The sequence below is a fragment of the Plasmodium knowlesi genome (assembly GCF_000006355.2).
Source record: "Plasmodium knowlesi strain H genome assembly, chromosome: 13".
Lineage (NCBI taxonomy): Eukaryota > Apicomplexa > Aconoidasida > Haemosporida > Plasmodiidae > Plasmodium > Plasmodium knowlesi.
The window spans coordinates 39,859-52,004 of NC_011914.2; the positions used below are offsets into that span (position 1 = coordinate 39,859).

The 12,146-nt window shown below is 24.9% G+C and overlaps 2 protein-coding genes across 2 annotated transcripts; one reads left to right on the forward strand and one right to left on the reverse strand.

The window, feature by feature from the left end:
• Positions 1-2,992: 2,992 nt before the first annotated feature.
• PKNH_1300800 (tryptophan-rich antigen) lies at positions 2,993-4,092 on the reverse strand (the record flags this gene model as incomplete). The annotated part of the gene is made up of 2 exons (XM_039114214.1): positions 2,993-3,802; positions 4,003-4,092. The coding sequence occupies 2 exons, from the start codon at positions 4,090-4,092 to the stop codon at positions 2,993-2,995; spliced, it is 900 nt and encodes a 299-aa protein (XP_038969860.1).
• A 4,653-nt stretch (positions 4,093-8,745) lies between these two features.
• On the forward strand, positions 8,746-10,011 carry PKNH_1300900 (Plasmodium exported protein, unknown function; the record flags this gene model as incomplete). The annotated part of the gene is made up of 2 exons (XM_039114215.1): positions 8,746-8,829; positions 9,028-10,011. The coding sequence occupies 2 exons, from the start codon at positions 8,746-8,748 to the stop codon at positions 10,009-10,011; spliced, it is 1,068 nt and encodes a 355-aa protein (XP_038969861.1).
• Positions 10,012-12,146: the final 2,135 nt, after the last annotated feature.

The window sequence follows — 12,146 nt, forward strand, 5'->3', positions numbered from 1 at the left end:
ATAAAAATAATATGCATGTACTTTCTCTTTTTTAACATTTCTTCATTAATTAATTTTAATAGTATATTTATATATATATATAAAACAGTATTTGAATTATTGCCCGGATATATATTTTATAATACCAAGTGCGATTATTATTTACTCTATTGGTGGCATAAAAAAAATAATTCGAATTATGCTTTTAAAAAAAATTCTACATTAATTTGCATATCACTGAGGGTAAAATTCATAAATATGAAGTCGAATATTTATATAGAAATGCATGCATTAGAAAAATTCTGTTCTAGTATTACAAAGACAGCCACGTAGTGCATGTATTTATATGTGAAAATGTTAAGGTAGTGCATTTTTATATAAGGTAATAAATTGGTATTTATAAGTTGTTTTTTTTTGTTTTTTTTTTTACTAAATAGGCGTTACTACTTAGGGGGTGCATTAATTAGCACTCCTGTTAAATGATTTTACAAAAGTCGTGGAAAAAGCATCCACCGAGTGAAATTATAAAGTAGTCGGAATATCAGCAGGAAGTATAATATTGCCTACGAATTGTTCATAGACATTTTGCTATCCTAATAATGTTTTTTATGTTCATTAATGAATACATGAGCAAAAAACAAAATAGGAAAAAATAAACAACCTTCTTTTTCTTCAATATATGTTTACATACATCTTGTACGTGATAGTCGCACTGTGTAAATGGATGTACTTGTACTTTTATGTAAAAATTATTTCTATTTATATAAAAAAAAAAAAATAGTAAAGTAAAGATGGTGCTACTAATACATCTATTTATCATATGTAGCTTTACAAATATATCAAATAATTGATTCTTTATTTTTTTTCATCCTACTTCTAATATTATGGATAAATATTCATTAAAATGCATGTCCTTCGGTTATGTAAGAATTTATATTTGTAGTAATATTCAGCCCTTCAATATATTTTATTAAGGTAACATCCCATTCATACATCATGTGTGAACCATAATATATTCATTCCGCCATGTGCTGTAAATTAGACATCTGACACAAGGTAGACTATTTCATTAATGTAAAAAAATCGGGTTCACGCAAGGAATTAGTTATCGAAATGTCAATTACAGTCAATATAATGAAAGGAATTATAAATAATTAGTAAACCCGGAATATAAAAAGTATGCGTAATTATAACCAAGTGAATTTTTTAAAAACACAAATAACAAAAAATGTTGGTTTATCTTGACTTTAGAAAGGGTCCAATAAGTTAGGAACGAATGTATAATTTGGACTACGATAGGGTATGAGTAACTCAAATCTTAGTATAATACATTATAGAAAAAAAAAAAATTGAGAAACCATGAATAACGCAAAACTTCAATGATTTAAGAACAAAAAGAGAGTGCTCAAATAACGCCTAAATATAGATGCTGTATGAAGTCGGCCCCATTTATTAATTCTAAAAAAAAAAAAATTATCACATAATGCACATTTGCAAAATATTTCTGCTCAATTCTTCTCCTCATTTACGAAATGTACTATCTCATTTTAAATAAGTAGGTATTCAATTTAGACTAAAAATGTAAAATATATTTATTTTTCCAATAAAGATAATAGTAAAATGTCAAAAAAAAAAAGAAATATATTGGAGAAAGTAAAAACAACACCCTATTTTTAATTCTTAAATGAAAAACCAAATTATTCTGAATATTGCTTTATACAGAACAAAAATGCTTACAACAGAGAATATGTCAAAATAGATACATAATGATACCCTACTAGTAGACCAAATTCATATCCGATAACATATAAAAAGGAATAGCCACTCGCGCACATTTTTAAACACATAGCCTAATGGGAAGATAGTATGTTATTTTTCGCCCATGCAATACAAATGTATTTTTTCCTAGCACATTTCAAATAGTCAAATAAAAGGCTAAGGAAATAAAATAATATATGCAATACTCATACGCATTAATAGATAATAAAATCACTGGACATCAAATCCATTAAACTATTACATGCCATTCCCATGTACTAGGAATATAAAAACTTGTGACATGGAATTTTTTCATGCCTTTTTACGCATATAACACAAATAATAAATATAGTTAATGAAACGAATATATGTTTTAAAGTACACTTTTCCTAGATTCCTTTTCTAATAAAAGCGATACTTGTTTTATATATATATATATATATATATATATATATATATATATATATATATAGCTCTCAAATATGTTTATGGTTTTTTAAAAAAAAAAAAAAGTCAATTACTTTTCATAAAACCACTGCTATATATAATGTACTATAATAGCATAGTAACATAATTTATGTTAAAAAAAAAAAAAAAAATTTAAGGAAATAATCTTTATAATGTAACATTAAACTAAATTTCAATTTAGTATATGTTCATTATATATAAATGAAGAACAAACTCAGAATTATTTTTAAGATGTTGCTTTTACCAATTGAAAAAAATATATACATACACATTAATATAAACCCCAATATATATATGTATGTATATATATACATATTAAAATATGGTATGTAAAAGCACATTCTAAATTGATCTAATAAGATATATGCGATGCAAATTTTTATAAATTGTATTGTTTTCGCTTTATGCACATACAAATAAATTTTCGCATTATATTGGAGTTTTCCTTATTCTTCGTACTTTAAGATTTTTTAATATGTTCCCACTATTCCTCTACAAACTAAAGTGGATGAACTAATAAAAGATTTCTACAAAAACAAAAAAAAAAAAAAAAAAAACTGAAATCTTCAATCATCCCTCTGTTTGATTAATATCGGAAATATATAATTTCGCAAATTCTCTTTTTCCAGTTGTATAATCTAAAAAGTGTACGTCTACTATTGACAATAATTCCAAAGAAAAGATATTTTGTTGAGACAAAAAATAAAATATCTTCTAATTAATTAGGACAAAAACTTCAAATAATTATTTCCTTCTTCTTTTTTTTTTTCTCTAAAAATATTTCTTCTTACACTTGTCCTTCTAACTCTTTACACCATGAATTCCATTGTTTGTTGGATGTCCATTTTTTTGTAAAATCTCCTTCCCATTTTCTAAATGAGCTGTTTGCCTTCTTTTCCCAATTTTTGCAGTGTTTTTTAGTTTTCTTTAAACAATCCTTTTCCATTTTAGCGGTACATTTGATCCATTCTTTTGTTTTTCCAGCTGCCTCATTTTTTTTCCACTCCTCATCATCAAGTTGATCCTTAATATTTGCTTTCCATTTGTTCCATTCAGCATTCGTCCAGTCACGTAACTTGTATTTATTATAGTCTAACCATTTCTGGAATTGCTTATTCATGTGGTGCTTTCCTTCACTTTTCACCCATTTATTCCATTGGTTATCATTCCAGTTTTGTGTGGATTGCAAGAAATCCGATTTGCAGTCTCTATCGATGTTTCCTGTATAACTCATCCATCTTTTTTCTAAGTATTTACAGAATTTTTGAAGTTCATCTTCTTTCTCTTTGGTCCATTCGTACCTTTGGGTATGCATGGCACCTTTGTATCCTGAAAAATCTTTCTTAGCTTGCTTTATCCATTCGTTCCAGTCTTTTATTTTTGCTCCTTCACTAACTTCTGTATTCAATGCATATGGTCCATTGGTTGATGTTGGTCCAACACCATTAACTCCATCATCCTTTAATGGATTAAGAGAATTTTGTCCAGAAAGGCCTGATGTATCTTCATCTGTATCCCAACCTCCTTCTTTCACTTTTTCTCCTCCAAATGCTCCACTTTTAAGATCTTTATAACCATCTTTCGCTACTTCCGTTTCCTAAAAAGCACGATTTTTTAAAAAAAAAAAAAATATCATTAGTACGTTACAAATATAAAAAAGGAAAAATGAACACACATAAGTGTTTGACAACATGTACGCGATGATAATTGTGCTCACAATATTTCATGCAATACACATTTTACGTATACATTACACGTATTTTTCTATATTTATAATTCTTTTCTTTTTTATAGTACCGCAGCGGAAGCATAGAAGCTTATATCAAAATTGGGTGACAAAACATATAAGGATCCAGATAAAAATAAAACGGTAGGTAACAATCTCATTTGGAAAAAGAATTACAAAGTTAAGATGTTATTTATATTGCTATAATTTAACGGAAAGAAAACACCTTCGGAAGAAATTCAAATATATAGTTATCTTCTCTTCCTTTATACGTTTTTCCGGTATTCTCTAAGTTACAATTTTTAATAAGAATGAAAGAAAATTAGTCTTTTTTAAAAAAAAAAAAAATAATATAAATTATTTTGTAAATCCTAATTACAATTAAAAAAAAAAAAAATCAAATATTATTAGTTTTATAAAATATTTCGAATATTTTTTTTAAGAAATTTATTTAAATAATATTTTAGAATTATCTTTTATAAAAATATAAGATATTATATTGAAAAAAAAATTTTTTTTTTCTTTTTTCTATAATTTTGGCAAGTAAATAAAGAAAGAAAAAAAAAAAGGCAGCTAACAAAAAAGGCAGCTAACAAAAAAAGGCAGCTAACAAAAAAAGGCAGCTAACAAAAAATGAAAGAGGACAAGAATTTTAACTAAATATTATGTAGACTGGCACGCAAAATTACAACATTATTCTCATATATAATAATTTCTTAACCGATATTCATTAAAATATAAAACTATTTTAAATAAATTAATGCATTTTTTTCAGTAAATTATTATTATTTTTTTTTTTATCGTATATTTAAAGTTCTATCAACGCATCATGCTTTCAGCTTAAAAGAATAAGAGAAAATTGCATTATACTGAGTAATAATAAAATTATAGGGTAATGCAGTATTTTAAAAATATTTTATTTTTACCTTTATAAATTCAAGTTTAGAATTGTCCAGTAAAACAATATGCAATTGCTGTCCTCATTTTTAAAGTGATTTTTTTCAGTTCTCTTAATTTTTCTATAACTATTCTGATATTAGTAAAATAATATATTATATAAAGATAAAACGTAATTTTTTATATGCTTATTATCGCAATATTAATTTCTGTTTGCGACCTTTTAAAATTGTTCTTGACAACTATATATGAATGTAATATTTTTCATTATGTAAAAAAAATTACTCTTTTTCATATGAACAGGAGTCAAATGAAAAATATATTAATTTTGTACGGTTTTGAATATAGCGTTTAATGTTTATTTAAAATAGAAAAAATTAGTGATGAGTCGATGAGATTAGTTCTTGTTTATGCTAATACAGAAAAAGCTAGTAAAGGGGCAAGTAAAATAAAGTTTTAAAGTCGTATGATATATATCATTTATTTTTGTATACTTTTCTTTTTTACCATCCTCTATTGCTTTTTTTTTTATAATAGTAATGAAATTTTATTAGAGAAATTTTCGAGTGATGTGAATCCTTTGATCTAAGGTTTGTCTCATTTTCAAAGCCTGTATGGTTGTTTGAATAAGCACATTTTATTAATACATTTTCATGTTCCTTCTATGGTTTCTTTGAAAATTTTTTGAAATGTTCACACATTCAAAAAGAAGAATTTGTAAAAAGGGAAAAATAGAATTAAAACTAAATTGCATGAATAAAATAAGAATTTTTAACACTGCATGAAAAATAAAAACAAATTGCAGAAAAAATTTGCATGATTATATAATATAAAAAAAGGAAAAAAAAAAAAAAGAAATTCTTACATTCGAAAAATATTACAAAATTATAATTTCTTTAATTTCAATTTTTGCCCTTTTATTTCATTTATTTTAGAAAAGAATAATTAAAAATGTCCAAATTGGGGTGTCACTTTTCTCTTAATTGTTTTTTAGTTAATTTATTCTACTGTTTGTATTGTTTTGTCTTACTATTTGTTAATTATAATTTACCCCAATCAAAAATATTAATATTCTTGGAAAATGGAAGAATTTGTCTATTCTTCTTATTCTGTATACAATTTTGTTAACATATTTTCTAGTTAAATTTTAACATAAAATATGAAAGGATAATGAAACCATTTTTTTAAAAGACAATTTTCTGTTCAATTATATGAAAGAATTTTTTAAAATTAGAGATTGTCATTCGATTGAATAAAAATATATTTTGGCGTAAAAATATGTAAAAAAATGAAAATTGAAAAAATTAACAAAAAGTTCTTCATATAAAACATTAATACTTTTCTTTTTTTTTTCAAAAGGCTGTAAAGCGATAGCATTTTTAAAGTATGATCAAATTTTAATACAGCTCTTGTTATGTTTAATATATCACTGTGTCGATAAAACCAAAAACGTCTTATTCCATTTTTATGTACATTTTTATAAAATACTAAAAGTGCTGTCTAAATTTACAATTGGTGTAAACTTTTTTATTATTCATACACTATCTTTTTACATAACTTCCATTACAGTGAATATTACTAATCTGTAAAAATTGTGTTTCTTCGTAATTATTCTTCATATTATTACCCACATGTTTGTCTTTCAAACATTAGTAAGGGTAAATGTGAAAATACAACATTCGAGTGTGTCCATAGCTCCTATTAGATTAAAAATTCCGACCTAAAAGCACGTATGTACTACTCGCATATATGCCTATAACGGAACTAGATGTTTAACTAAGGAATTATTATCACTAGAATACATAGGAATTCTACCATTTCTTAAGTCAAAATTAATCATCCTCGAAAAAATAGTAATGAATAAAATACCTACTATAAATAACACTTTTACGGTGTCTTAAAACTTCCTTATAAAGAAAAAAAGAATAGAGAAAGAAAATCATTACATGGGCCCACGCCCCTTCTTATGTCATCCCGCTACTATGATAAAATTATATTATTTTTTTGCCTTATGTAATATAACTTTATCGTTGAAAATGTAAGAACTCTTTCGTATTACTAGTGTAGAAGCGCATGTAGAAGCACATGTAGAAGGATTTGTGAATATATAATTTATACCTTTTAAAAAAAGTAATAATAAAATTCTTTTTATTTTATTTTATTTTTACAAAGTAAACATCCATAAAATATGGATTCTATTCTCCATCTTAATTCGTGATATTTACAAGAAGTATTGCATTTTTTTTTTATCATTTCTTTATTTTCATAATCACAATAATTTCCTTCTTTCATTCTTACATTTGGAATTGTATACCCCATTAATAGCCTGTTTGGTCCTATTCTCAATGTGCTATTGACAATGTTTTCATCTCTACACCATAATGTTGTATAAATGCTTGACTAAATTTAAGAGCAAAAATTGATAATGTAAATATATTACACGTCTTCATCCTTATAATAAGATTCTTCTTTTAAGGAAAGACAATTAAACAGATGAATGTATAAATTCTTCTATACTGTTATTTATATATTATACTTTACAAAAAGCATGCCCATTATAATATTAGACCAGTGATGGCAAAGGTTCTAATAAAAGGGGATGATCTATTTGTTTTTGTGTGTGTGTGCTTTTGTTGCATATTTTCTTCACTTAGAGATTATTAAATTAATTAAAATTATAGAAAAGGTATTAGATGTGTTTGTTTATATTGTTCCTTTTTCTTTCTTGATTATATACATAAATATCCCCTAAAATGAAGCATCCACCTGTTGTGTATGATTTATGTTTTCGAAAATTCGAAATATGGTACTTGCATTTATTAAAATATGAAATAATAGAATAATATAATGAAGCAAAATATTTTCAGAATAATAAAAAAACATTAATGGACCACTTTAAAACTTCGAAAATAACAATATTGTTAATTAAAATAATATTATTTATTCACATTCTAACGCCAAATTCAAATGCACGCATAATAAATATCTGTACATTTGTGTGTGCTCCCCCCAAAACAGAATTTCAAAATAGAAATAAAAATAAAAATAAAACAAATAAATATATTAATGGAATACTTCTATTTTATCTTCAAATACTGAAGATAAGTCATGTACATAAAATCACTCATAAACCCTCCTTCCTATGCAAATGTTACTTAAAAAATATGGATAATCAAAAATATATTATTTTCATTCTTCATAACGATTGAAGCACTTAGGGAAATTACCCATCGTGATATTTAATTAAAAATCACCTTTTCATAGTTATTTCCATAACCGGAAAAGTGATGAAAAAAAAAAAAAAAATTAACATTGAAATTATTACATAGAATTATATACTTACAAATAAATACCAAAATGTCCATGTTTAGCACATTTTCGTCTATAACCGACTTAAGAAAATTATAAGAAGGTCGGTCTAAGGATATGTTTTTTTAAATGGTCCTATTTTAATTTCTTCTTCTTTTCGGGGAACCTAAATTTTGCATTTTTCCTTTCCTAATTTCGTAATATGGACAAACATTATTTCAAGCAATGTTGTATTAAAAATTATAACGGAATTGTGATATACGACTTTCTTAAGATGAATTATATATGATAACTTCCTACATTCTATTATTTTTATATAATACATGGTATTGTATTAATTAGCTGTAGTCCTGCATACCGTAGTTCATATATAAAAAAAAAAGTTCCTTCTAACATATTTTATCTTTCATTTATTGTAATTTAATAATATGCGTTCTGCATAACTCTTTAACTGATGCAGAAATATATTATATTATGAATAAATAAAAAATTAGGATGAAGAATAATAATATGCCGAAAGAATTATACTGTATTGCGAAACAGTTGTAAAAAAAAGTCAATATAGAAATTACTAATCTGCTTTGTTCTTATCTATAAATTTGTCCCATATGAACGTAAAAATAATTAATTTCCTTTTCACGAAAATTGCTGCGTTTGCCTTTGTGTTAAGTATTTGGAATTTTTCCTATGAGGTACGAGAAGCGAACAACTTTGCGAAATTCGCGTAGTATAATATATATATATATATATATATATATATATATATATATATATATGGTTATTTTAATTCATGTATTTGTTATAATGCGCGTTTATTTAAGCAAAATTTTAATTCGCTCTAAAAATAAGCTTCTTAATAATTTTCTGAATCATGTATCCTTTCATTTTAGACATTTAGCTTCACTAATCAGCATAATGGAAGAAGAATCAGACAGAACGGCATACTATTAGGTGCTGGAACAAGGAGGTTGCTCTTTGGGGAATGCAACGTAGTAAAAGAAACAGACGATATTTTTTTAAAAGGAAGGACTGTAAAAATATTAAAGAAAGATAGTAATGAAATTTCCAGTCGCTTAGATGCTTTAATAAAAGATGAAAATTTTAGAAACCAATCAAAATTTTGGACACACTATAACCATGCACAAAGGACCCCTAATGCATTAATGCGCGATGATCGTTCTCAAAGTGTACTTAGCCTTTCAAGTTTTGGTGAAAATTTTAAAATACCATTATATGAATTAAAACGAAGTATCTCTGAAGATAGCATATTTCCTGATTCAGGAGTGTATAATTCTTTCCAAAGTATCAACCATATATCGAATGACAGTCTTGACAGCTGTGGGCTAGGTGTACTGAAAAATGAAAAATGCCTTACAATGATAGATGCTATAAGTGAACAAAAAGAATTCGAGAAGTTAATACAGGAGCATAGATTCAAGAAAATTATCGAACCTGGCATATATGGATTTTTAAAGAAAATTGATAGAAAAGTCGAGTCAGAAATGTTAAATATCATGAAGGGGGATTTTGGTTATGATAATAATAAGGCAGACAGAGCTATATGCAAAAATCGATATAAAAAATTGCTTAAGTATATAAAAAAATATAGAATATTTTTACCTCTTATAGTTTTTGGTGCGATTGCTATAGTACTTATGCCATATGTATTATTTTGTAATATTCTGATTTTTACTACTACATCTTCATTTTCACTCTTTCATTTATATATGGTATCATTGGCATCATCTTTTTTCTTGAGCATTTACTACCAGAATAAATATGAAAAATGCAGTAAAATTATAGGACGTTTTTTAAAATATAGGAAAGATCCTAGTTTAAAAAAAAAAATTCCACCAGCAATATATTTTTCTTAGAGATTTCTAAATTTTTTTTTGTCGTAATATAAGTATATATTTGCAACAGTATATATTCAAGGGGATCAGTATGTTTAAGTGTGTATTTAATAGAGCTGTGTCATATATGATACATTTATTTAATTTTCATTCTATTCAAAAATGAAATTCGTTTAACAGTATTTTTTTTTTTTTTTTAGTTTTCTAATGCATGTTTGGTATTATCATTTGAACGTTTTATTTAAATTAATATGCACAATTCATGTATGAAAAAATATACTATAAAAAAGAAATTCCTTTATGCTATTATATATTTGCATGAAACGAACATAAATATTCATGTACCTGTTTCAAAATGTTATACACCAAGTTTAATTTGTATTAATAATCCTTCTTTTTTTATTTTATTAATACTTTTAAAAACATTTAAAGAAATAAATAGTATAAATTATACTACTTTGACTACTACTTTTGTCCATAATGAATTCATACATATATAAGAACATTATCAGAATGGATGCTTTTTCGAAAATATATTTTTACATGTATTTTTAACATAATTTGATCATATATATAAAGGTGAGAAATATTATCCTTATCATGTGCTATATTTGTAACGAAATTATCACATTTATTTCGTGAGCTGAAAGCATGCACAACTTTAATAATGTGTTTACATTTATTTTTTTATAACTTTTCTTGTCTATATGAAAAAAAAAAAAAAAAAAATGTGCCCACCAAGATTAAATTATGTAATATTATAAAATGATTATATGCACATGTATAAATGTAACTATTCTATTTATATTCCAATAATGCAAACGAAAGGAAAAAACTTCGTGGACCATAGCTTCATATTCGCACGTTAACTGTTTAAAATATTGAAATTCGTCCTCGCAGAATAATTAATGACACATGCATTAAAGCAATGTTGCTGCGCTTGGCGATGTTTTAACTTAAAATAATTATTTTTTCCTCTTTGCCATTCTAGCATCTTTCTATTTTCCCATTTTATAATATTTTTCTTAAACGCGATTATACAAGCAGTAGTATTGATAAAATAGCTTATAATATTGTTATATGTATATATAATTAAATGCGAAACTATAAGTATTTTAAAAAAATATATATTATTTTCTATATAATCCTTTTATTTAGACAAATTACCATTCCTTTTATAATAATTCTTATGATACGTATATGTGGACAGAATTGAAATTTTATTCTTAGGACTAGTGTATTAATAAATATAGAAAAGAAGAATGCAATTTTTTTTTTTTTTTTTAAATATTAAATTTCCGTTTTTATATTTTAATTTGCAAACATTTAAGAAAGTAATTTTGCGTTATATTTTGCAATAAATTTCTTCCTCCTCCTATTTTAAGTGCGTGAATTGAGGAAATTTTCTATCCAAAATAGAAAATAAAATGGAACAAAAAAATAATTTAACAAAAATGTGTGCTTTATAATTGAATACTTTACTATAAGTTATGGAAATAAATAAAAAATAGGGCCATACTGATTATTTAATTCTATACATTTTTTTTTTTTTCTTTCTTTAAAGATTAAAAATCTATGAAAGCCAAAATAACGTAAAAAGAAAATAAATGTCTTGCGCCTGTGGGATTATTACTTTTATTAAGAACTATTTATAAATTATAATATATGAGATCCATTCCTTTCTATTCATTTTTAATGAAAAAATTAAAAAAACATTTGTAGAATATATTTTTCTTAAATGCGCAATTTGTAAATGGAATGCTCTAATTTTACTTATTTTCCTTTTATGACCATTAAGACGTAACGTGGTCCATACTATGATTAATTCATAAAAAAATAGAGAAAGTGCGCTGTATAGAATTATTTAATTACTACATTATATAAATTAAGTGTAGTAATTAATTTTTTTATTTAACATATATTTCTTCGCATTTAGCCAATCGTATATTTTATAATCTGCATATTTTTGCAAATCACACCCTGTGTGCACTTCCTATTCATTTTTTCCCTCCTTCTTTCCATTAAAAATATTATTTGTTTTGTCTTATTTTTACCATTTTTTGCAGTTTGATAAGGAGCTTTATATTATTCATAATAAGTAAGAAAAACATTAGCATATTTTTTTTTTTTTTTTTTTTGGTATCATATTTCAAAAC